This window comes from Xenopus laevis, chromosome 4L (assembly GCF_017654675.1).
Source record: "Xenopus laevis strain J_2021 chromosome 4L, Xenopus_laevis_v10.1, whole genome shotgun sequence".
NCBI lineage: Eukaryota > Metazoa > Chordata > Amphibia > Anura > Pipidae > Xenopus > Xenopus laevis.
This window is the reverse complement of record NC_054377.1, coordinates 14,420,143-14,445,399: the sequence shown is the minus strand read 5'-3', so window position 1 is coordinate 14,445,399 and position 25,257 is coordinate 14,420,143. Positions and strand designations below refer to the sequence as shown.

General features: G+C 41.3%; 1 protein-coding gene across 2 annotated transcripts in view; it reads right to left on the bottom strand.

The window, feature by feature from the left end:
- mpped2.L (metallophosphoesterase domain containing 2 L homeolog) overlaps positions 1-25,257 on the bottom strand; it is a 104,050-nt gene that overhangs the window by 47,524 nt on the left and 31,269 nt on the right. For both annotated transcript variants that reach the window (XM_018257450.2, XM_018257451.2), the window contains exon 4: positions 16,332-16,557. In XM_018257450.2, coding sequence (XP_018112939.1) covers positions 16,332-16,557 — 226 coding nt within the window. The remainder of the gene's footprint in view (positions 1-16,331; positions 16,558-25,257) is intronic.

Genomic DNA, 25,257 nt, shown 5'->3' with positions numbered 1-25,257 from the left:
AATCAGGCAAAGGTATTCTTGTTTGGTGACCTCTGCTTCACATACACTTAAATCCTGAGTCTTCATCTCAAGGCTGAAATATCCATGGGCTTACTCCTATTTGCAGGTGGTGCTTAGCTATCAGAAGAATAGGGAACATAATAGCTACGTAGCCTCTCGTTCGACACGACTTTCGGGAAATCTGCCGTGAAAAACTAAAACAAAAGGAATCACTGTACTTAGTACAGTCCAGTTTTATGAAGGTTCCTTTCTAAAGAGCTTTGGATCCTGTCCAGACACAAGAGCTGCGCATGACTATTGTTCCTTTGCTCTCCTTACAATATATTGCCTTTCATTTAACATTCTATGGCTGCCCCCCAATATAATAGGAGCTCCTTATGGGTAGGGAAATGTAGATTAAATTAAAATAAAAAGGACATATAACAGCATGTAAAGATTTTTTAGATCAAGCAACAGCGCAGCCCCCAAGCTTTGTTGGACTGCACCTCCCAGCATCCCGAAAAGCTGCCCAGGAAATTCAAGTAGTTGCAAAAATCCTGGTGTTGCTGGTCTTTCTTTCTATATATATATATATATTTATATGGGATGCAAAATAGTTTGCCGGGACCAAGTAACAAAATTTCATGCAAATGGAATATATGAGCTCCTTATGCCGGTGCTGTCTTGGACTGTAAGCTCTACAGACAAGGATATGTGGTCAACCAGCACTAGTTATTATAATAATTAGAAATGAGTGGTTTGGTAGATGGAGCAGCAGGTTCTTATGCACAGTGCCCAATTCCACCTTACCAGAAAGTCACTCGAGATACCCCGAACGGGCCGGAAATAGAAAAATCGTGATTAATCGCCACGTTGAAACTATCCATCAATTACAATTTTTGGGGGGTAGAACACCGGTGGAGACAGCACGCGTCGGGAAGATCATTAACGCCAGATGTTCATGACTTACCCAGAGTGATTTAGACGCGGAGTTTGAGTAATTGAAGTTGGTACTGTGACACGTACATCATTAAGCTTCAAGGATAGAATCATCTCCTCACCAAAATGGCATCTCACAGGATGGAAGCCATGAACGTGTCACTTAAATCAAAAAATGGCAGCCCCCGTGCTTGGGAGAATTTAATTATTATGCGTCTCGCTTTAAAAACCCGCACTTTGGAGAAAATTTCCTTTGCGACGGCTGCATTTAATTGTGGGTAAGCCGCACTAAAACAAACTGGCATTTCGGGCTGCGAAATTAAAATTTAAAAATGCTAATTTGCTGCAGGGAGGACTGGGGAATTAAGCAGCGGTTAAACCCTTTTCCTGACAAGCTGACCCGCCGAGCAAATAGAACTTGCCTGTTGTGTACAGGCCCAGATAAGTGAAAATAAATTGGAGTGCGCAGGTAATGCAGGATTTTTTAATGCAACAGCGGATAAATAAAATCCGGTCAAGCGGAACCTGGCAGACTACGGGCGTAAAGGCAGATTTCTTTTTAGAATACACTAAGTTGGGCAGGAGGGGTCAGAGAAAAACATGCGTGCCAGAGATTAGTAAGGGGTAATGCTCAATAGGAGGAGGAGGGAAAAAGCAGGAGGGTATAAAAGTTCATGCGAGCCCTGTTATAAGACTGTAGGGAAGGGGAGGATATAATTAACGACTGCTATAAATCTGAGATATAAAAACCATGATCTTCCTTTATCTGCATATATTAAAACTTAAAGGAACACTGCATTTAAAAAAAAAAAAAGCAAGGCTTGTACTGCGGCCGAAGCCAAAGTCATTTATATACGGCATATAACAAAAAAGTTCAAGTCTCTGGTGCATCTATAATGAATAGGAATCAGGTGGTTATGTGTCCTTATGTCTTGTCATGAAGCAGCACGCTTTAGGGCTGAGGGCTTAGTTAATATTTGGGCCAGGAACACATGGGAAGTTATTTCCGCCATTGCTGAAAAAGTGTCATTTAGCAGCCCTTTAGCAGTAAAGATTTGTGTCTCCAAAGATGCCCCAGTAGCTCCCCATCATCTTTTAAGATGATTCACTGCACATGCTCTGTGCTGCTGTCACTTACTGAGCTTAGGGACCCACTCACAATATACAGTACACATAGAATAGAAATGTCACAATATAAGGCTGATTAGTAATTAATACACATAATTACTACATGGCAGCACAGAAACCAGTGCAATTAGCATCAGAATTTAATAATCAGCAAACCTGTAGCATCAGCTTATATTACAGGGGAAGCTCATTTTCTGCTGGATAATTAGTGACGAGCCCTAAGCTTAGCTTCTCAACAGCCAATCAGAGCCCACTGAGCATGTGAGTGTCACAGACACTTTCCAAGATGGTGACCCCCTGTGACAAGTTTGAAGTCCTGGATCATTGCTGCTATTGACAAGCTGAAACTTTAGCCTCGTGCAATAAGTCCAGTATATAAAATGGCATTTTTAGCCACATTCCTTTTTAAGGTTTAGATCTCCTTTAAGCAACTCTCCAATAAACATTAATGAAAATGAAAGAATGTTATGATACCTAGGCCTGGATTTGGATGGCCGCAACGACTCAAGCCCAAGGTGTCAGGGTTTCTAGGGACTGCCTGCCATTCAATAAAATTTAAAGAGTGGATCGCCTTTAAGTTACATTTTAGCATGTTATAGAAAGGAAAATTCAAAGCAACTTTTCAATCGGTCTTCATTTTTTCTTTTTTATGTTTTTTGAATTTTTTGACTTCTTCTTCTGACTCTTTCCAACTCTTAAATGGGGGTCACTGACCCTATCTAAAAAACAAATGCTCTGTAAGGCTACAAATGTATTGTTATTGCTACTTTTTACTCCTCCCTCTAATCAGACCTCTCCTATTCATATTCCAGCTTCTTATTCAAATCAATGCATGGTTGCTATGGTAATTTGGACCCTAGCAACCAGATGGCTGAGATTGCAAACTGGAGAGCTGCTGAATAAAAAGCTAAATAACTCAAAAACTCCAAATAATAAAAAATTAAAACCAGTTGCAAATTGACTCAGAATATCACTCTCTATATCATACTAAAAGTTAATTTAAAGGTGAACAACCCCCTAAAAGTCAGGTCCAGATCTCCTTCAACTGCACATGCTCCTTTTGGGAGACCTATTGCTGGGTACAGTAAAAAGGGCAGATTAGGCAATTCTTAATCAGGTTGAGGAGGGAAAGGGAGCCCTGTGGATGGGGGATAAAGGTATGCTTATAGTCTTTTATTGTCCTGTAAAGGGGAAGTAATCCCTCTTTCATGAGTGCCATGAATAGGGCTTCATGTACTGAACAACCTGTTGCCAAATATTTTAATCGCAAAAAAAATATTTTTGTTATTTCTTGCACAAAGCAGCGCAAACAGGGAGATTAAAACTCCTGCATGTCTGGTCTTTGCATAGTGCATAGATAAATAACAGTCCATTATGCAGGGGAATAATCTGTACACTTGTAATCGGTTTATCCGACTCGCAAGGGCCAAAAATGGAGAAGCTTCAATCTCCCAGTTTAGTGCAAGAAATAACAAAAACCATAAAGTAAAACAATAGACAATAAGTAAGCCTTATTCATTGCACTCAAGTTGAACAATGGGATATACTTCCCCTTTAATGAATACATTTAATTATCAAAAAAAAAATAACCTGGTTTTGGGTGCAGATGCCTTCAAAGGCCCACAAAAAGGGTTCATCTTAATACACGATGAGGAAGAAGAAAAAAAAGCATTAATTAGCGCCTCAATTAGGGCCACTTTGAATAAATGAATACATGCTTGTAACGTTAATTCTGTTAATTTTACCAATTAATCCGTGCCTAATAATTTTTGGTTATACATAAACTCTGAACCGCCTCGGAATCCCCAGGGAAACCACGCAGGAACCCTCGCTTAAATTATGTCAATTTAAATTGTAATTATTTTAGGTGTCATTTCATTCCGATTTCTCTGCTTATGGGGAAATCGATGGCTGATGGGATTGTACCACTTTGCGTGGCCCTTGTTTATTCTGATTTGTAACTACGATGGTTGTTTGATAAAGAATTCCTTGAGTTGCTAATTATTTATCATGATTGTCATGGGGATGCTCAGTCCTTTTTCTTAGTAATCAAAAAATGATTAGAGTTAAAGGGGAAGTTCAGCTTTATACATCATCCCGTCAGTCCCTGCTCCAGTGGAGCTTATAGTCTAAAGTCCCTATCACATTCACATATTCTATACATGTAGAAAAGGGGGGGGCAATTACATGGGAAGGCGGGCTGTTTGACATCGGAGGTGGAATGATCATATCAGGGGGCGGACCAGTTACTTAAAGGGGTGGAACTGTGACATCAGGGAGAATTGGAGTACCTGAAGGAGACATATCCAAGTACAGACAGAACATAGAAACTCCTTGGGGAGTGGGCCAGCTTCGGAATGGGGTGTGTGACAAACCCCATTGGCTAGAATGAACAACATCATACTTAGTGATGGGCAAATAAATTCGCCTGCGGCAAAAAAATTTGGACGAGCGTCCAAAAAGTCGCTCACGTCAAAAACGTTGCCCCTCAACAGTATTCGGACACCCATTGACTTTAACGCCGGTGTCAAAATTGACGCGGCCGTCAATTTCAGTTTCACAAATTTCTCCCATTTTGCTTTGCCGAAAAAATGCTGCAAAACAGAGAAAATTTTGAGAATTTTTCGGCAAAGCAAAATGGGAGAAGTTCTCCCATCACTAATCATCGTCAGGTCAGATAAACCTCAGTGTTGACCTTGTATAGCCACCTTTATGGAATCAATAACATCTTGAGCACTTCATCTTATCTAAATATTACATCTCAAAGCATGCTTAAAGGGGAACTCCACATCAAAAACTATTTTTTGCATAATGAAAGATAGTGTAAACTCTAGGCAAATTCACAATAAAACATTCATTGAAAGACCTTTGTAAATGTAAGTGCAACTCAACGTCATGAAGATCCTAGAGTTCCCCTTTGGCATAGATGCCCTGAAACTATTAAAAATAAGGGAAACCTAAATAAAAACTTTATCAGATGTGCTGGCGTTGACACACAGAGAGGGATATGTAGGAAACGCTGACAATATTACGCCTGGGTGCAGAGATGTGAATTCTTCTGGGTCCCAGAGAGGCTTCCTCTAGAAGTGAAGGAAAGTTCATGAGTGATCAACGTCTCAATTGTATTTCACGGCTCCCGATAAAGGTCGCAAAACACTAGTGCCCCATGAATTCCTATCTGCACTTCAAGAAGATTGGTGGTCCATAAATGTATGTTTCTATATATAGTTAAAGGTTAAGCGGATAAGCCACCATTCTACATCAAGGTCAAGGGCACCTCTGTGGTTGGCGATGTTTCCTGGCAAAAGTATCTCCTGGCCAAAGCATTGGTCTTACAGGTTGTTACCCCTCCCCCCATGTAGCTTATATAGAGGAAGGATCTCCAACATCAACAGATATTTTTTGAGGCAAAAGATCATTGAAGGGACAAGTGCGAGGGCACTAAAACCACATGGAAGTCAGGGGTTCATCTGCAAAAATAACTCCTGCAGTAGCGTAACTAGAGTGCGCCAGGCCCCCCTGCAAAAAAAATGTTCAGAAGGGCCCAGAGCACTCCGATCCCCATCCTCCCGCCCACTTCCCGTCCTGCCTCTGCCAGACCACATCCCTCCTCCACTCCAACTCCGCCCACTATCTTGCGGCCCAGGTAAGAGGTGTCGGGGAGGAGGGGGTTTTATTAGCTATAGAGGAAGCAGACCCCATAGTACGGGACCCCCTGTTCCCCGGGCCCCCTTGCAACTGAGGGGTCTTCTTCCTCTATAGTTACACCACTGAACTCCTATTTTTAGACTGTAAGCTCTATGGAGAAGGGACCTCTTTATCACTTGTGTCCGTGCTTTTGCTCTTCTGCCCAGGGAAAGAGTAAATGACCCCTAACGTCATTATGTACCCCCTACTGAAATACAGGTATGGGACCTATTATCCAGAAAGCTGGGACCTGGGTCTTTCCGTAATCTTCATACCTTAAGTCTACTAGAAAAATCACTTTTTATTACTCATCTTTCTATTCAGGGCTCTAATATTCATATTCTAGTCTCTTATTAAAAACTCAATGAATGGTTGCTAGGGGAATATGGACCCTCGTTACCTGACTGCTAAAATTGTAAACTGGAGAGCTACTAAACAAAAAAAGTTAAATAACTCAAAAACCACAAATAACCAATTGCAAAGTGTTTCAGAATATCACGCTCTAGTCTGCTCTACATCATACTAACAGTTAATTTAAAGGGGAACAACCCCTTTCAAGGTGACTTCTGCAGTCATTAAACTCAATAAAGACCTACAAAAGGAGTATAGCAGCTCTCAACCTGTTCAGAGGACAATTCAATTCTATAGAGGTTCTTAGATACATAGCAGGTCAGGGAACCCTGCATTATACGTTGAATATTCCCAAATACATGTGTAAACGTTCCCTTATAAAGGTGCAAGCTCTCTGTCGGCATTAGCACCTCTAAATACCAACACTCAGGAGCCGCATAATGTGACACAGTTCTAGGTTCATTTTGAAAGGAAGAATCGCACAGGGAATGATTCTAATTATGCTAATTTGCATCTCATTTGCATCTCATTTTCAGTAATGTCGTCTTTTTTATCTCCCCCCCCCCCCCCCGGTTCATTTGATTTGTCTTAAGAGACGTCTTTACTATTAGATGGGAGATGTTATAGTGGCCTGGGAGATCCGGGACATTCAGGACTCACTGTCATCATTATCCCCTTCCTTATTCATTTAATTTCAGCTATTTCTGCCACATTAGAGATTCATATTTCATATATTTTAAAAGTTCAGTGGTTTTGTTTGTCTGCCTGTGCACATCTATCCTTACTATAACACAGCCTAATCAGTCATAAGTAGCGATTTCCGCGTTTCGCTGCTGGTGAATACATTCGCTGCGAAAACTTTGCAGCCTCAATAAAAATTACCCGCACATCAGAATTGTCGTGCGCATATAAACTGTCGCACGTCAAAATTATTCGCAACCCCGTTTAATGCGGGTGTCAAAATTCGCGTTTCGCTAATTTTCCGTTTTGAAAATTCGCCCATTACTACTCATAAATATCTCCAGGCAGCAGTGCAGTAAATATAAATGACACCATTTAAATGGTAAGTGAAACTGCCACCTCTTGTATGACAGTTTCTCTACCATAATGAAAAGCATTTGCTTCATTTGTTACATATTTTTATTTGGTTCCTTTACCTTATTAACCTTTCTTATCTCAGCCCCTCTGCTAGTTAATCCTGGTACAGGTATAGGATCCCTTATCCGGAAACCCGATATCCAGAAAGCTCCGAATTATGGAATGGCTGTCTCCCATAGGCTCAATTTTATCCATATAATCCAAATTTTTAAAAACGATTTCCTTTTTCTTTGTAATAATAAAACAGTAGCTTGTACTTGATCCCAACTACGATATAATTAATCCTTATTGGAAGCAAAACCAGCCTTTTGGGTTTATTTAATGTTTAAATGAATTTCTAGTAGACTTAAGGCATGAAGACCCAAATTACGGAAAGATCCATTATCCAGAAAACCCCAGGTCCTGAGCATTCTGGATAACTGGTCCCATACCTGTAGAAGGAAAAACCCTACAATAGTGTAAACTACGACTTTCCATTTTCTATATGGGAACCCCAGGGCCTGTGCTAATGAATAATGTACCCCCTATTGTAAAATACCGCTATGGGTTCTGTAATCTGGAAACTTGTTATCCAGAAAGCTCCCTGTTACGAGAAGGCTGTTTCCCATCAACTCCAATTAAAACAAATAATTAAAAATGTAAAAAATTATTTCCTTTTTCTGTGTAATAATAAAACAGTAACTTGTACTTGATCCCAAATAAGATATAATTAATCCTTATATGAGACAAAACAATTTAATTGGGTTTATTTAATTTTTAAATGATTTTTTTTATCAGAGTTAACGTATGGAGATCCAGATTACAAAAAGATCAGTTTTCTGAAAAAGCCTATGTCCCAAGCATTCTGGATAACAGGTCCCATACCATACCTGTACATGTATAGGATCCAATATCCTGAAATGCGTTATCACCCAAAGACTCAATTTTATCCAAATAATCCAATTTGCAAAAATAATTTAGCTTTTCTCTGTATTAATAAAATAATGTCTTGTACTTAATCCCAACAGTATCTTGTACTTGATCGATGCATAAAACAGGTATGGGACGGGTCCTGGGCTTTTTTGGATAACGAATCTTTCTGTAAATGTGGATCTTCATACCTTAAATCTACTAGAAAGTCACATAAACATTAAACCCAATTGGCTGGTTTTACTCTCAAAAAGGATTAATTATATTTTAGCTGGGATCAAGTACAAGCTACTGTTTAATCACTACAGGTATGGGATCCGCCATCCAGAAAGCTTCAAATTACGGAAAGGCCGTCTCCCATAGACTCCATTTTATCCAAAAAATCCAAATTTTTAAAAGTGATTTCTCTTTTCTGTGTAATAATAAAACAGTAGCTTGTACTTGATCCCAACTAAGATATAATTAATCCTTATTGGAAGCAAAACCAGCCTATTGGGTTTATTTCATGTTTACATGATTTCCTAGTAGACTTGAGGTATGGAGATCCAAATTACAGAAAGATCCGTTATCCGGAAAACCCCTGAGCATTCTAGATAATAGTCCCATACCTGTACAAAGAAAAGGAAATCATTTTTAAAAATTTTTGGCTAAAATGCAGTCTACAAGAGATAACCTTTCTGTAATTTGGAGCTTTCTGGATTTCAAATATTGGGGCTCATTTATTAAAGCAACGCAGCGCATAAGTGGACGCAAAAGATTGTCTGCGCCATCACAAGCGTGATCGCTAATATATTTGCGTGATATTGCGCATAACACAGAGCTTTTGCGATGGTTTTGTTTATGCGCATTGCGCAAAAGATTGGGCATTTATGTCGCAAACGATGCCGTGGTTGTTAGGGGCGTGGCTGTGGGCGTGGCTACAATGCGCTTGCACTGCGGCCGTCGCAGATTTGCGTCTGTATATGTGCAAAACTGCACCCGGGCAACAGCACCACAATTTTTACGACTGCCTCTTCGTGGCGTAATAGTAACGCTCTTCAAAATGCGCATCCCTGCCCAGCTGCGCTAGTATATTCACATTTTTGCGTTTCATGTTGCTTAAAAGAGAATTTTATATATGTGTGCAGAGCCACACTGCTAAACTGGGTTCTGGCAAATACAATGGTGCTGCTGTTGGTGGGGATGTTTGTTAACTCAAAGTTAACTCAAAGATGAACAACCCCTGTAAAGTGCATATTAACCACGCCTTCCACCCAACATGTTTATATTGACCAAGGTTCCTTTAAGGGTATCAGGTAGGCTAAACACCTTTGCAACCAAACAAATATTAGCACAGAAACAAATGCAGAATCGTCTAAGTGAACGCAATATGCGCAATATGTGACGCAACTAATTAAAGCAGCGCATTCATACAGGAGCACAACTAATCCTTACCTTTGCGGTATCTTCCTGTGCGCACAATTTATTATAAGCACTGCGACAGCTGATACGCAGTTTCACACGTCGCACCTGTCTGTGTCTACATTAGTGCACAAATTGCACTGTTAAGGTATCGTGCACTACATTATTAAATACTCGCATGCGCTGGGCAAATGTAAGGCCACTGCGCTCTTTTTAGCGCTGCGCTGCGTTAATAAATGAGCCCCAATGAGTCCCATACCATTTTAAACAGCTTCTGCCTTCACTATCTGCATGAAACGTGTTCCACAAGGAGCGACTTATTTCTCCTCTGTGTGATAAAACCGGCCCTTTATTCTCTCACTTTGCAGCACTGCCGTCAGGCGACCTGTTTTCACAAGCACGAGGCACAGAATATTTAGGTGAGGGCAGGGGCGATCCTGGCCCCTCCGCTGCCTGAGGCAGCAGTAGTTGCTGCTGCCCCCCCTCCCCTGGAAATTTGCTCTTAAAGTACCAGGAGCAGCATTTTTGCTGCCCCTGGTACCTAGTGGGGCGCTGCTGCCTGAGGCGACAGCCTCAACTTGCCTCATTGGCGAAGCACCCCTGGGTGAGGGAGCACATATCCTACAGCAGGTGCTAATGCCCATTAACCAGTTCTACATCACTTGGCAACACAAGATTACATGGGGCAAGACTCACTCTTTAGTTGCCCAGTGTATAATCAGCAATGGGACACGTAGCCGTGCTGTATAATCCTTATTTTATGAGCAGAGGCTTTTGGCTACGCCGCACAGGAGCTCAGGTCTCAGGAGTAAATAAACAAGCCAGGATTTTAACATTTCTCGTTAAGAGCTAATTAAGCAAATCCCTGTCTTAGCTGCACGTCACTTGCAACCAATCCCCATCAACTAAAGCCCAAACCCAAACATCAGAATTCTTTCTCTCCCCGGCACCCAGTGCCTCATTCTTTAACTCTGCTTTATTTATATAGAGCCAACATACTCCAAGGCGCTGTACAGAGATTATACACCAGTCCCTGCCCAGAGGAGCTTACAATCTAAGGTCTCTATCACATTCTCACACACACACACACACTACAGGCAAAAATAGTGCCTGTGGGTCACTTTTGAAATGATCTAAGAAAATATATACACACACAGGTGCTAAACCGAGAATTCCGTATACTAGTAAAGGATCCGTTATCCGGAAACCCGTTATCCAGAAAGTTCCGAATTACCGAAAGGTCGTCTCCCATAGACTCCATTATAATCAAATAATACAAATTTTTTAAATGATTTCCTTTTTCTCTGTAATAATAAAACAGTCGCTTGTACTTGATCCCAACTAAGATATAATTAATCCTTATTGGAAGCAAAATCAGCCTATTGGGTTTATTTAATGTTTACATGATTTTCTAGTAGATTTAAGGTATGAAGTTCTAAATTATGGAAAGACCCGTTATCCGGAAAGCCCCAGGTACCAAGCAATGTTATTGATTTACTGACTAGGTTCGGCTGAAGTGTGATTCTGAAAAATAGTGTTGGAATATGCAGGGGCGGATTTCTTAACAGTGTGCCCCTAGGTCGCTCGGCCCCTCCCCCTGACCCGCTCAAACACCCCCTGCACCTGTATGGGATCCGTTACCAGGAAACTCGTTATCCAGAAAGCGCAGAATTACAGGAAGGCCATCTCCCATAGACTCAGTTTCAATCAAATAATTCCAATGTTTTTCTCTTTAATAATATAGAATAATATCTTTCAGTCCATTCTGTTCTGCAGGAAACCCCCATTCTGGATAACAGGTCCCATACCTGTATGATGCAGTGCAGAGTGATATTCTGAGACAATGTGCCATGGGTGGTTTTTGAGTTATTTAGCTTTTTATTCAGCAATCTAGTTGCTAGGGTCCACATTCCCCTAGCAACCATGCACTGATTAGAATAAGAGACTGGAATAAAAATAGGAGAGGCCTGAGCAGAAAGATGAGTAATACAAAGTAGCAATAACAATACATTTGTAGCCTTACAGAGAATTTGCTTTTTAGATGGTGTGACCCCCTTTTGAAAAAATGTAATGTATAAAGGCTGGAGTGACTGGATGTGTAACATAATAGCCAGAATACTACTTCCTGCTTTTCAGCTCTCTAACTCTGAGTTAGTCAGTGACTAAACATAACTGTTCCGTGAGTTTGCAATTGATCCTCAGTATTCAGCTCAGATTCAAAAGCAACAGTTATGACCCATGTGGCCCCCCTCAAGTCACTGATTGGTTACTGGCTGGTAACCAGTGTAACCAATCAGTGGACACCAAGAGAGCTGAAAGGCAGGAAGTAGTGTTCTGGCTATTGTGTTAGACATCCAGTCACTCCAGCCTTTATTACATTTTTGGCTGGCTAACTATATTAGAAACAGTTGTAAAAAATTGGGTTTCGAGTGACTTCACGAAAAATTAGGCATAAAACCTAAAAACTTGTTGTTGTTTTTTTTTGCAAAAACCCCCAAAATTCAGGTTTTTTTTTTTTCATTTTGTTTTTAGCAAAAACCAAAAAAAAATTTTTTTTTTCCCCGAGTTTTTTTCAATGATAAATAAGGTCAAATCTCTAAATAATCTCTGAGGAAGTGCCATTGGGCATGAAACGCGTCAGTAGTAAGGACATTATGCACTGCTAATTGTTGGTAAATAAAGAAGATTTTATTTATCTTCACTTGTCCAAAAAACTCTTTATCTACATCTATATTTATGATGGTGTGAAGAATTTCCGTTGCCGGGGAACAGGAGTTGGACATGTGACAGTCTTGAACCAATCAGCGCTGCACTGGTGAGAGAGTTGTATAAGATCAAATAGTGGATTCTAGTTTGGTCGGACTTTATTTACTTAAAAAATCGGAAAAAATTTGGAAAAATTTGGAAAAGTGGTAAAAGAGTTAAAGCAGTAGAAAGGGAAGGCCGGGCACTTGGCTCAGTACTTCCGAGAGTAAAATTACATTTGGCAAAGCATTATTTGGTCACATTGAACTTTAGCCCAAACAAAGGTAAATTTCTGTGCAATTCCTCCCAGAGTTTAAGTGCCTATTTAATTGGATCTTTAATTTTATAGGCCTTTTGTTCTGCTTGGGGGTGAAGAACATACCTCTACATTGCCAGAGACTGAACGCAATCTCTCTCTCACTCTGCCTGGGAGATATGTGCACTGTACACTTAAAAGGGATATTATAATTTTTTTGGATTTGTTAGCGCTTATATAAAATGGTATTAACATATTTAAAGGAGAAGGAAAGCTAGCGAAGCAGTTTATTGCCAATAGATTAGCCAGAACAGTACAAGCTATAACACTATATTTATTCTGCAGAATGCTTTACCATACCTGATTAAACAGCCCTAGAAGCTCTCTCTGTTTGTTTAGGATAGCAGCTGCCATATTTTCTTGGTGTGACATCACTTCCTGCCTGAGTTTCTCTCCTCACTCATAGCTCTAGGCTCAGATTACAGCAGGAGGGAGGGGGAGAGTAACAAACTGAGCATGCTCAAGCCCTAGCCCTGGAATTTTAAGATGAAAACAGGAAGTCTGATACAGAAGCCCATGAGTACACAATAGAAGGAAAGAAATGCAGTGTTTCTTTTGACAGAGGCCTTAGAACAACATTACTTTGAGGGTTTACTGGTGTATTTATATAGACAAAACTTACTTAATTTTAGCCTTTCCTTCTCCTTTAAACACCCTGATTAATAATCTGTACTTTTAGTTCTTGCCTGCTGTCTGGCAGAGATCCTCTGTATGCCCAACTGAACTGAATATCAAAGTCACACTGATCATTACCAACGTAGGGGCCAGAACTAGGGGTAGGCAGGAGAGGCATGTGCCTAGGGTGCAACAGAGGGGAAGAGTGCTGTCTCCTGCCATCATTCCCCTAGTTTGGTCTGGGAAACTGCAGAGCAAAGCCTGATGATGGGTTGATCCAGTATGGAGGCTTGCCTTGTGAGGCCCTTTGAACTGAACCGGCAGGGCATTGATAAAATAATATTCTTGCTCATTCCAAGCTCTCTACTTCGTGGCAACCATCTGGTGAAGGCTCTTTACCTGTTTTAGCTGGGTATTATCCCCTACGCACAAAGTAATGTCCATAAATGGGACTGGATGGACTTTGACCGTCCTACACAGAACCTTGACCTCATCCCAACTGACTGATCATCCAGTATCCCTAGCAAACAAAATCAAAGCAAATCCCACCAACAATCTAGTGGTAGTAGAGGACATAAAAGGAACAAACACAAGATCAACTTGAGATGTTGGACATGTGGCCAATGTCTATAGATGTACCTCCAAAGCTTGTGTGAGCCCCCTATGTATTGTTATAATAAATGTGACGTGAGACATCAAAATATTCAATCGTTTGCTCGGAAATCTGTGTCAATCCACAAAGTATCAAGAGACATGAAGGTCAGTCTTTTAAAAGCTCCACCAAACCCATCCTAAGACAATCACTATCTGATGCTTAGAGATGATCCCAAGTCAAATGGTTCAATATAAAGAGAGGCATGAGTCATGTAAAATAATATAAAGTCTTTACTCAACTACAGTTAAATTTCCCATGGCCATCTACATAACAAACTGAGACATAGCAAGATAACAGGCTGTCCCCAGACTACTTAAGGGATCTACCGATATTCTGGGCCACAGAGAATGGGCCGAAAGATGAACAGAAGAGGGAATAGTAAATAAATAAATAGTAATAGTGAATTTGCTTTCTGGTTCGCGAGGGGCATTGACATTAATTCAGATTGGAAGGAGGCCGAACAGAATGTAACGAAGCAGAGAATTACAAAAATAAAACTAGGATGCAATTAGCTGGTTGGTAATATTTTTAATTCTTGGTGGCACTATGGAGCTCATTATGGAGGAAAGAGCAACACCAGCCTTTAATGTACTATTGCTTACTCCATCTATTAACCTGGATATTGGAATTCTACTGGGTTTCTACTTAGTTTTATTAATCTCCCAGGGTCCTGGACTGATTAAATCCATACTAACAATGTTATTGCACTGTCTCCTGTGGGTAGAATGCACATTTCTCATGCTCAATACAATATTTATTGAATAAACGCTACAGCAAGTGGAGAATATCTGGGAAATTTCTACCGATCATGTTTCAGAATATAGGTTTTTTTTCTTTCAAATGGAGAGATATGTTTCCATTACACTGAGCTGCAGTTGCAAAACATCCAGGGTGCAATTTACAAAGGGCCAAAGTGCACATTTCACAAAAACACAAACTTTTGGCCATTTTGGCCCTTTACGCCTTTTATCTTTGCAAGTCAATGAACAAAAAAGTGCACAGTAGGAGAGACTTCAACAATGGTAAATTCCTGCGTTCAGGCAGGTTCTGCTCTTTGTCACCCAGTAGCACAAACGCCTTTTTACAAGAACCTCCTTCCCAACCATAGTCATGTCTGACTGTCCAACAATTAAGCAGGTTTCAGACTGGGCTGTGGTTAAAAGGATGACGGAGCTAGGCAGCAGATAGGCAGATTAGGGTACGGAATCACCAAAACAAACCCGCATAAGATTGATGCTTAGGTCAAAACTACTTTGGCCCATGCTGACCCTAACCTACATATAGCCAGGCCTGACCCACCATTAATAAACCGACACCCAAAATGTCCACCAAAGGAGAGAGTAAGTATAAAAATATCAGTGGCAAACCATGTGCAGCTTAAAGTACGGATTCAAAACAGACCTTCACAGGTGATGCTTGGGTCAAACGCTAACCGATGCCAACCTTACACCTGGCCAGGACTAACCCACCATGCTGATTGTTATACCCACACGCAATCTGTCCATCTCTGATGTTACCAAGGAGGAGGTAGTAAGTATATAAATATCAGTGGCATTTAATGTCCATCATCAGAACTTGGGTTGGGACTATATATAGAGGGCCAGGTTGGGTTGGGACTATGTATAGAGGTTCTGGTTGGGTTGGGACTTTGTATAGAGGTTCTGGTTGGGTTGGGACTATGTATAGAGGGTCAGGTTGGGTTGGGACTATGTATAGAGGGTCAGGTTGGGTTGGGACTATGTATAGAGGGTCAGATTGGGTTGGGACTATGTATAGAGAGGTCAGGTTGGGTTGGGACTTTGTATAGAGGGTCAGGTTGGTTTGGGACTATGTACAGAGGATCAGGTTGGGTTGGGACTATGTATAGAGGGTCAGGTTGGGTCTATGTATAGAGGGGCAGGGAGCAGCTGGGCCAACAGTAAATATGGACCACCACCAGCTGCAGGGGGTAATTGGTCACTCCATAATTAATTTAACCAATGCAACACTACCATGCAGGTCTGGGGCACCCACTTGGTCAACACAGAGTAGAAGACACATTGAGCACAAAGAAGCAAAAAAACAACAAAGACCCACCATTCATTGACATTTTCTGCACAGCAGCTGAATTTGAATTTAAGAAACAGTACAGGTATGAGATCCGTTATCCTGAAACCCGCTATCCAGAAAGTTCTGAATTACGGAATGGCCATTTCCCATAGACTCCATTTAAAAATAATTAAAATGTTTAAAAATGATTTCCCTTTTCTCTGTAATAATAAAACAGTAGCTTGTACTTGATCCCAACTAAGATATAATTAATCCTTATTGGAAGCAAAACCAGCCTATTGGGTTTATTTAATGTTTACATGATTTTCTAGTAGACTTAAGCCATGAAGATCAAAACTATGGAAAGATCTATTATCTGGAAAAACCCAGGTCCCGAGCATTGTGGATAACAGGTCCCATACCTGTACATGAATGCTTGCATTAATACAACAGCTCATGAGGCCAAGACAGTGGACTTACCACGGCGCACCGTATATTCGGAACCCTTTCACGGTTACTTCTGAATCTTGCAGGTAAATACTGTTAGTGAGCAGCGTTTGCACGTTATCAAAATCTTCAGGCTTCAACTTGGAAACGGAAGGGAATCGGTAGTAATCCTGTTTCACCAGGTCAGCCATGAATTCTTTATCAAAAGTCAGTTCATGATTCCCAGCAATCACTATTTTATATTCGTAGGGTAAGGTGCCTGCAAGGGAGAAAGAGGCACAGGGTTACTTGCACCATAAACATAATCACATTTATCATTTCTTAGAATCCAATGCCTACGAAGTTATATAGGGTTCAGATTCGGTTTGGCCAGGCTCGTGGATTTGGCCAAAACCAGTGCACACATGAAGTTATATAGGGTTCAGATTCGGTTTGGCCAGGCTCGTGGATTTGGCCAAAACCAGTGCACACATGAAGTTATATAGGGTTCAGATTCGGTTTCGCCAGGCTCGTGGATTTGGCCAAAACCAGTGCACACATGAAGTTATATAGGGTTCTGACTCGGTTTGGCCATGCTCATGGATTCTGGTGAATCCTGATAAAAATAGCTCAGATTCATCTAACCGATTCCAGAATTTGGGGCATCCCTACTATAAATCCACTCTCATTGTTCCAAAAAAACGAGTTCCAAAAAGGTGGTATATTGAGTGTGGCAGTGGTGTAACTTGTGGTTATTGGGCCCCACAGCAAAACCATTTTACGGCCCCTCTAAACTTTGGGAATATTTTTTCATAAACCTCCATTGAAACTGCATATCAGAAGGCGCCCCCCTATAACTCCTGGGGCCACCCTACAGCCACAGTTGTGACACACACTACAAGAAGCAAATATATTTCAGCTGACGGGAGAGCACAGACGGCCTTCGGATGTGAAATCTCTGAGGTGTGATGGTGCCCCATTTCCCAGGGTTAATACGGAGAGAAATGAGCCGGGTGCAGCGGCTGTGGTGAGCACAGCGAGAGGAGCCCTCCACCTTTTGTTAACACTGTGGCTGACAACAAAACAGCACAGGCGTTACACAAGTTCAGGCTGTGACCTCTCACTCCCTACGCGTCAAGCTTCATTAATTTTCATAGGGCTGAGCTGCTGAGGCGTTAATCCTAACAGTGTGCCACAGCCAGCTATGTGGATAACAGCAAAGCACAGAACTTGTCATTCTGCTGGGCCCCCGTCCATTCTCTCTTCCACTAGGCTCTTTTTAGGGCAGAGACAGACGCTGCTATTTCGGGAGATTAGTCGCCCAGCGACAAACTGCTTCTTCAGGCGACTAATCTCTCCCAAACTGCCTTCCTGCCGGCTAGAATGTAAATCGGGGGGGGGACTGGCACTCGGATCGATTCGCCTTCCGAAGTTTCCTTAGTGAGGCAACGTCGGACGACTTCAGAAAACGAAACGTTCCAAGTGCCATCCAGCTGGCGATTTACATTCTAGTCGTCGAGAAGGCGGTTCGGGGAGATTAGTCGCCCGAAGAAGAAGCAATTTGTCGATGGGCGACTAATCTCCCGAAACAGCAGAGCGTGTCTCTGCCCTAAAGAACATAGTGCCTCATTTTAAAGGACAAGTAAACGTCATGATGAACTTTTATGTTTTTCAACACAAGGCGTGTAGACTGGATACCAGGGTCCTCTCACACAGAGCTGTGCAACTTTTTCCACGCCGTGGGCCAGATATTTGTCATTCTGTGTGGTTGAGGAGGTGGGACTATAATAAAATAACAATTTCATTAAAGGGGTTGTTCACCTTGAAACTAACTTTTAGTATGATGTAAAGAGTGATATTCTGAGGCAATTTGTAATTGGTTTTCATTTTTTATTATTTGTTGCGAATCCCTGAATCCCTTGTGAAAGATGCGACGAATTCCGAACCGAATCCTAATTTGCATATGCAAATTAGGGGCGGGAAAGGAAAAAGTGTGAACATTTTTTTTACGTGATTTCCCTCCCCGCCCCTAATTTACATATGTAAGTTAGGATTCTGAGTTGGTTCGGTTCGGCCAGGCACAAGGATTCGGCCGAATCTGAATCCTGCTGAAAAAGGCTGAATCCTGGCCGAATCACGAACCGAATCCTGGATTCGTGCATCCCTAATATGTATAGGCCTATTCCTATGATTAAGTGTCTCTTGATGACACGAAACACATAAGGCTTTTATATTTTATACATAATGTAAAATAAATATTTTATTTAAACATTGGGCTCCTGGGTTCTACTTTTGGATGTTCTGGATTGGTGCCTGCCTACAACTACAATTGTCCATGATTGACTCCCCTTTGCTGAAGGTCTGGGGCATGAGCACCCGGGACCCAACATTGATAGTGGTAAACCTATACTTTATTTATTTATTAATCCAGGATTTCAGCTTCAAGTGTTTTAGAAATGGATATGGAAAATGAACAGGAGAGGCCAGAATAGAAAGATGAGTAATAAAAAGTAGCAATAACAATACATTTGTAGCCTTACAGAACATTTGGTTTTTAGATGGGGTCAGTGACCCCTGTTCGAAAGCCGGAAACAGAAGAAGACAAATAATTGAAAAAAACTATAAAAAAAATATAATAATAATGAAAGACCAATTGAAAAGATGCATTGAACTGGCCATTCTATAAAATACTAAAAGCTAACTTAAAGGCGAACCACCCCTTAAAAAAATAAAATATATGGAGTACTGGTGGAGCAAAGCGAGGCTACAGAAGCCTCATGGAGGAATACGTCCAACCTGTGGGCCTCCTATTGGAGGCTCCAGTGATTGTTCTAATTTTTCAAGATTAATAAAGTTAAATAAGCCAGCCCCAGACTAATGTTATTGTTCCAATCCCTTGTGCAAAGAGCTGTCGCTTCTCTTTTCTTCCTCTTATGACATTGCACCATGAACTGGGCAAACTGGTGCTTTAAACCTGCCCAGTTCCCAAACCATCCAATACCCATAGCATAAGTATATCAGTCAGGCCCCCATACACATACTAAACTGGTACAGGTGTGGAACTTGTTGTCCAGAATGCTCAGGAGCTGGGGTTTTCAGGATAAGGGATCTTTCCCGTATTTCAGATCTTTCTGGATAATGGATCCCATACCTGTACACGTATGAACAGCTTCAAATCCACAATTCCCAGTAACTGTAAGGGAAAGTCATTGGAGACAATTGCAATGCACATTTACAGAAAAGGCATACCAATCTGGGGCAGAATGTTAGTATTTTCTTACGGATAGGAACCTAACAAACTGACACTGCACCTAGTTGGTCTACCGTTCCGTGTCCTTTAAAAACGATGGTATATGGGTCACCCTTTAAAGAAGAACTAAAACTTAACTAAAACTTAATGTTGTACATTATGTTTTGGGCTCCTGTACCAGCCCAAGGCAACCACAGCCCTTTAGCAGTAAAGATCTGTGTCTCCAAAGATGCCCCAGTAGCTACTCATCTTCTTTTCTGCTGATTCACTGCACATGCTCTGTGCTGTTGTCACTTACTGAGCTTAGGGACCCACAATATACAGTACACATAGAATAGAAATGTCACAATATAAGGCTGATTAGTAATTAATACAGATAATTACTACATGGCAGCACAGAAACCAGTGCAATTAGCATCAGAATTTAATAATCAGCAAACCTGTAGCATCAGCTTATATTACAGGGGAAGCTCATTTTCTGATGGATAATTAGTGATGAGCCCTAAGCTTAGCTTCTCAACAGCCAATCAGAGCCCACTGAGCATGTGAGTGTCACAGACACTTTCCAAGATGGTGACCCCCTGTGACAAGTTTGAAGTCCTGGATCATTGCTGCTATTGACAAGCTGAAACTTTAGCCTCGTGCAATACATTCAGTATATAAAATATGGCATTTTTAGCCATATTAATTTTTAGGGTTTAGTTGTCCTTTAAACTATTGTTCTGAAGATGTCTCCACCAACTCAGTGCCACCCTGTACATACACTAGAGGTTAGGGTCACCACCTTTCCCCTACGGTAACTCTGGGCAGGGGGCGGGGCCGTGATGTCACAGGGGTGAGGTAGTGTTGTTGTGGGTAGGATAGTATTGTTGTGAGGGTGGGTCGGTGGGTGGAGCTATGCCGTGGTGATCTGCAATAAATCTTAGAAAGTCGTGCCTGGTTTTCCAAATTAGGAAAACCGGGCTGGCAACCCTACTAGTGGATTATATGGTGGATTACCATACTGTACAAAAACATCACTAAAAATATAACTGCATCCTGTATTGCTCCAACCACAAACACAGTTTCTGAGTGCCGGACCAGCAGTCCATGTAAGGTTCCGAGGATTGTTATGGCTTGAGCAAATATCCCCTATGAGGATAAGCCTTCATTTTGGAAATAGAATAAGGGAACGACGGCTCATAATAAGGGCTTACAAGTCCCGCAATAAGCCGGCAAATAAATAATTGCCGTCTCCATTTCCCAACTTCCAGAACGTTTTCTCCGAGCACGTCCCGGATCAATTTACGTGGTGCTTTTCTTCCAACGCGCAATGCAATCATAAGTTCCAATTGACTTAGTCCATATTGGAGAGTGACAGAGCAAACGTTTGGAAAATGCAATTACTGCAAACACAGCTCCATTTGCTCCACTCAGGAGGAAATTTTCAAACATCATTTATGGCCATCAAATAATATTAGCAAAAGGCCTCGGCACACAATTCTATTTTCTCCTAAAAGCTACATTCTCCCCTTTTCATTTAGTGCACGGTTTCTGAGCCTCAAACCATCCTTTACTTGTTTAGAAAATATACTCCAACCACCAGCTATCCCTTATTCTGTTAAAAAAAATATGCATTTTTATATCAAATATCAACCGAGCCGATATAAAATCCTTTTATTGAGTCACAACGACACTTTATTTGCTTCCTTGTGTCCTTTCGTATAATAAAATCTGTTTCCATCTTTAATTATCTCTGGAAGAAACGTTGTATAGCGTGGCACAATGGTCCGATTGTCTGGAACTATGCAAATGTATCCATATGGACAGAGAATCTCATTAGAAATGGAATTCTTACAGTGCCCTACCTTTATCACATGCCTCTATTTCTCAGAATGGTCCCTAACAAGTCGGCTTTTGTCCACTATTTCACAAGGCCGACGAGTGAAGGCCTATAGAACCGCTTGGTTCAGCAGGTCGTGGCTTTCTCTGTTCTATTTGTCTTTAAGAAGAAGTAAAGGCTTTATAAGTGGGGTATTGCCAATTTGTTATAATAGTGGTTATAACTGCTAACCTCCAATCCTGGGCCGTTGGTCCTCTTTGCTGAAAAATACACCTGGGATACTACTGTAGAAGGCGCCCTGCCGCCATCTTGTTTCTGGTCTCTGAAATTTTTGTTGCATTGGGTTGATTTCATGCACAATAGAGCAAAAGCCTAAAGCTCCCCATAGACACGACGATTCTTCTTGCCTAACGACCAATTTTAGGGAAGTCCTACCAATCCTTCGAAATTATCGTGCGGTTAGTGGGATTCAAACGATAGTACATCTTACGATTTTTGCGGCCAACATCTGTCAGGAAATTGATCGGCCAGGTCAATCCATCTATGTTTGCAGGGCCAAGCAGGCAGCTCCCCTTTGTTTTCCTGGCAAATTGGTTCTTTTTAGTTGATGGTAAATTCGTACGATCATTCCGAGAAGATTGTGGTCTCACGATCAGGATCTGATCTTTTAAAAATCTCAACATCTATGGCCATCTTAAACTGTCCGGTTCAATACCCTAAGTCTCCTTATCCATGAGCCACATTCAAATGTAAAAAAAAGTTGGAGAGCAACACAAGCATGCAAAAAGGTTGTTCCAGTGTGGTGCCAAATAAGTGCTGTGATTGGAAATTGTAGGCTGGCAGACTACAGAAGGCTCTGTTTGGCAATACATCTGGTTTTTATGCAACCAAAACCTGCCTCCAAGCGTGGAATTCAAAAATAAACACCTGCTTTGAGGCCACTGGGGGCAACATCTCTCTCTAGTGGGTAAAAGCCGACTTGTTCTCTACCATGATGTTTCGAGGTGGTTGATCATGTCAGGGCTGGGCTATGATGTGGCAGTCAATGATTGCCTCAATTCTATGTCAATGAAAGCTGAGTCTTGTCCAAATCTCAGATCATTTAAAAACCCGGAAACATGGCAACCCTATGCAGCATCGAGGCTTGCAAGGACCAGAGGCAAGATGGTGGTGCTCCCTTCTAGTGATGTGCAAGTTGGGCCTAGTTGGCCTGAAGTTGGCCTGAAACCCACGGGTTACCACAGTTATCAGGCCGGCCCGCACATCACTACTCCATAGTATCTTCCAAGGAGGAGCACCAGCCTGGGGTCTGAGATTAGTTAATCTTTTACTTTAAGGATGCTTTTACCATCATGTTTTCCATCCATTAATTGAATGTGTACTGTATATCAAAACTGTGCAACACATAACAATGTAGTCAAGCTTTCAGTGACACTGGGACAACCTGTCCTGAGAAAGGCATTCCTAACTCCTGCATAAAATCAGTGTTCCCCTTTAAAGTGTCATTACACTTGGAGCCCTCTTTCTGGCAGAAAATAGTTTTCGGTCTAATCTGCTATAAATCAGCGGAGGGATCTCTGCCATTTCCCACTTAAATATTTTTTTTTTCCTTCAAGCATTTAAAAAGTATAAGAAATGGGTAGAAATATGATTCAAAATAAAGTCAAACCATAGGAGAAATGGAATGGTATTTCTTTATTGTTTCCACAGTACAGAATTCGGATGCATATAAAAACAGAGGAGAAAAATGCTAATACTGGGAAGACTGATATTAAACTTTAACAAGCCAGCCCGGCCAACATGAAAGGCCTCTCTAACTGATTCACAAGAGAAACAAGCTATTTAAGCACTTCCCTGCTTAGGTGGCAAGATAATATAATCGGCAGACTAAGGCACAAAAAAAAAGTAATACTTCCTCCTGATTTGTAGGCCTGTATCAATTTTATAAATTAATTATCAGTTAGGGAAGTCTCTAAAAAAGCAGAAAGAGAGGAGGAAAAAAGACTTTAAGGAGTAGGAAAGGCTTAGTGCACTTGGGGGTGCCAAATTAGAAGAAGAAGACGGAAGTGGATCGATCCTTGGGGCTCACTTGTATAACCCTGGGCCAGTGCCGTTTTCTGCTGGTAGGAGCACCGGGCTGGGGTTTCAGGTAAGTCAATACAATCACCTGGTGGTGCCACCATTTGGCACCCCAAGTGCACCAAGCCTTTCCTTCTCCTTTAAGAAATGATGGCAGACAGGGTTGGACTGGGATACCAGGGGTCCACCATAAAACTTTAGACCTTATGCCTGCTCTTAAAACTATTTTAACTCTGCTCCTCACTCACTCTTCTTGATTGTCCTAATTTCTTTTCTTTACATACTAAAATCTATCTTTATATCAAGTATTCCCCTTACAGAAACAGGGAATGGTTGTGAAATAAGCCAAAAGTTTGGAGTAGGAGGACCCTAGTGGGCCAGTCTGACACCGAACGAAGGGGCATACAAAAGAAGGATGCAAGCTATAGATCAAAAAACTATGGAGAAAAGAAGATATTATGGGTGGAATGAAAAATGTAGAGATGAGGAAAGAAGCAAGAAAAACAGATGGTAAGGATGGAAAGGAAGTCAACCAGAAAGGACATCAGGGTGGAGAAAAGCTATGAACACGCATGTTCTAAATCCACCTTGAGTTACACTTTCCTTATTCCTCACTGCTGTTCAATCACTAGAGCATTGTGAGTTAGTACTAGACTGGACAAGCCCATGAGCAGTGAAGGGTAGCTACAGCCCAAAACCAAAAGCTGGCAGTAATTAGAGTACAGAGAGTGACAATTCTATAACACAAATTAGATCCTCCCCCAAACTACAAAACGACCTATTCCTCTTCGAAGTTTAGTGTGCACCCCTGGTTGGGCCCATCTGTTCCCAGATGCCGTTATTTTTCAAGCATACTGGGCACTGATAATGATGCAAAGTGAAAAGGGCCCTCCAGCACTGGTTACGTTACTGCTGCTGGTGCACAGCAACAACATGACATCTGTCACGTCAAAAAGTCTGGAAAACCAGGTTGCAACAACCGGTGTCATAAAAAGCGTTAATGAGATCTTATATCTTCAGCTTATCGCTGGGTCTCAAAGGCAGGTGTGCCCTTCTATTTTACTACTCAAATATTAGGGTTAAAGTTATTTTAGACTTTAGTACTTGCAGATAACACTTTGGTGACAAGCGTGATGTACGAGCCACATCTCCTCATAGAAGGTATGGTTGAGAGTCATAGAAGGAAGGCAGCGGTTTAATTAATTGGAATGTCTCGTGCTTAATCACACCAACTGCAAAGTGACATTCCTTTTCCTCTACGGTATTTTACGTGTAATAAATCTCTTCTGGATTTTGGTCTCTTCATCCTACCCCACAGTGCTGATGAGCTTAAACCTCCACAGAACTGGCATTATCTTGGCTGCCTTTTCAGCGAGGACGAGATGTTTGATAACATAGAGCCCAAGAACTTGTATTTATGAAGGGCATATTTGTGGGGTGATGGTTATTATGTATATAAAATTGGCATAATATACCCCCTGCTAAAACTATAAAAGGACTTATTTACTTCCTACTGAAAAATATAAAGATATTAGAAGTCAATAAGATGTTCCATGATTGTGTCTGCAGGTCATCTCTTAAAATTTATTAGGAATATTAAAATAGGCAAGTTAAAATGTCCAATTTCTTGTGGTACAACTACTCAAAATTCGAAACAGAGGAAGCAAGGTCAGGTTCCTGGGTGCAAAAGTAAATGAGTCAGCCCAATGACCCAAACCACAGCTTAACACCTCCACTTTTCCAACCTGTACCTAGACCAAACCAGAGAGCCATCATTCCTTATATACTGGCACCCACCCTGAACCATCTTTGATGTTATCAGGGGGAAT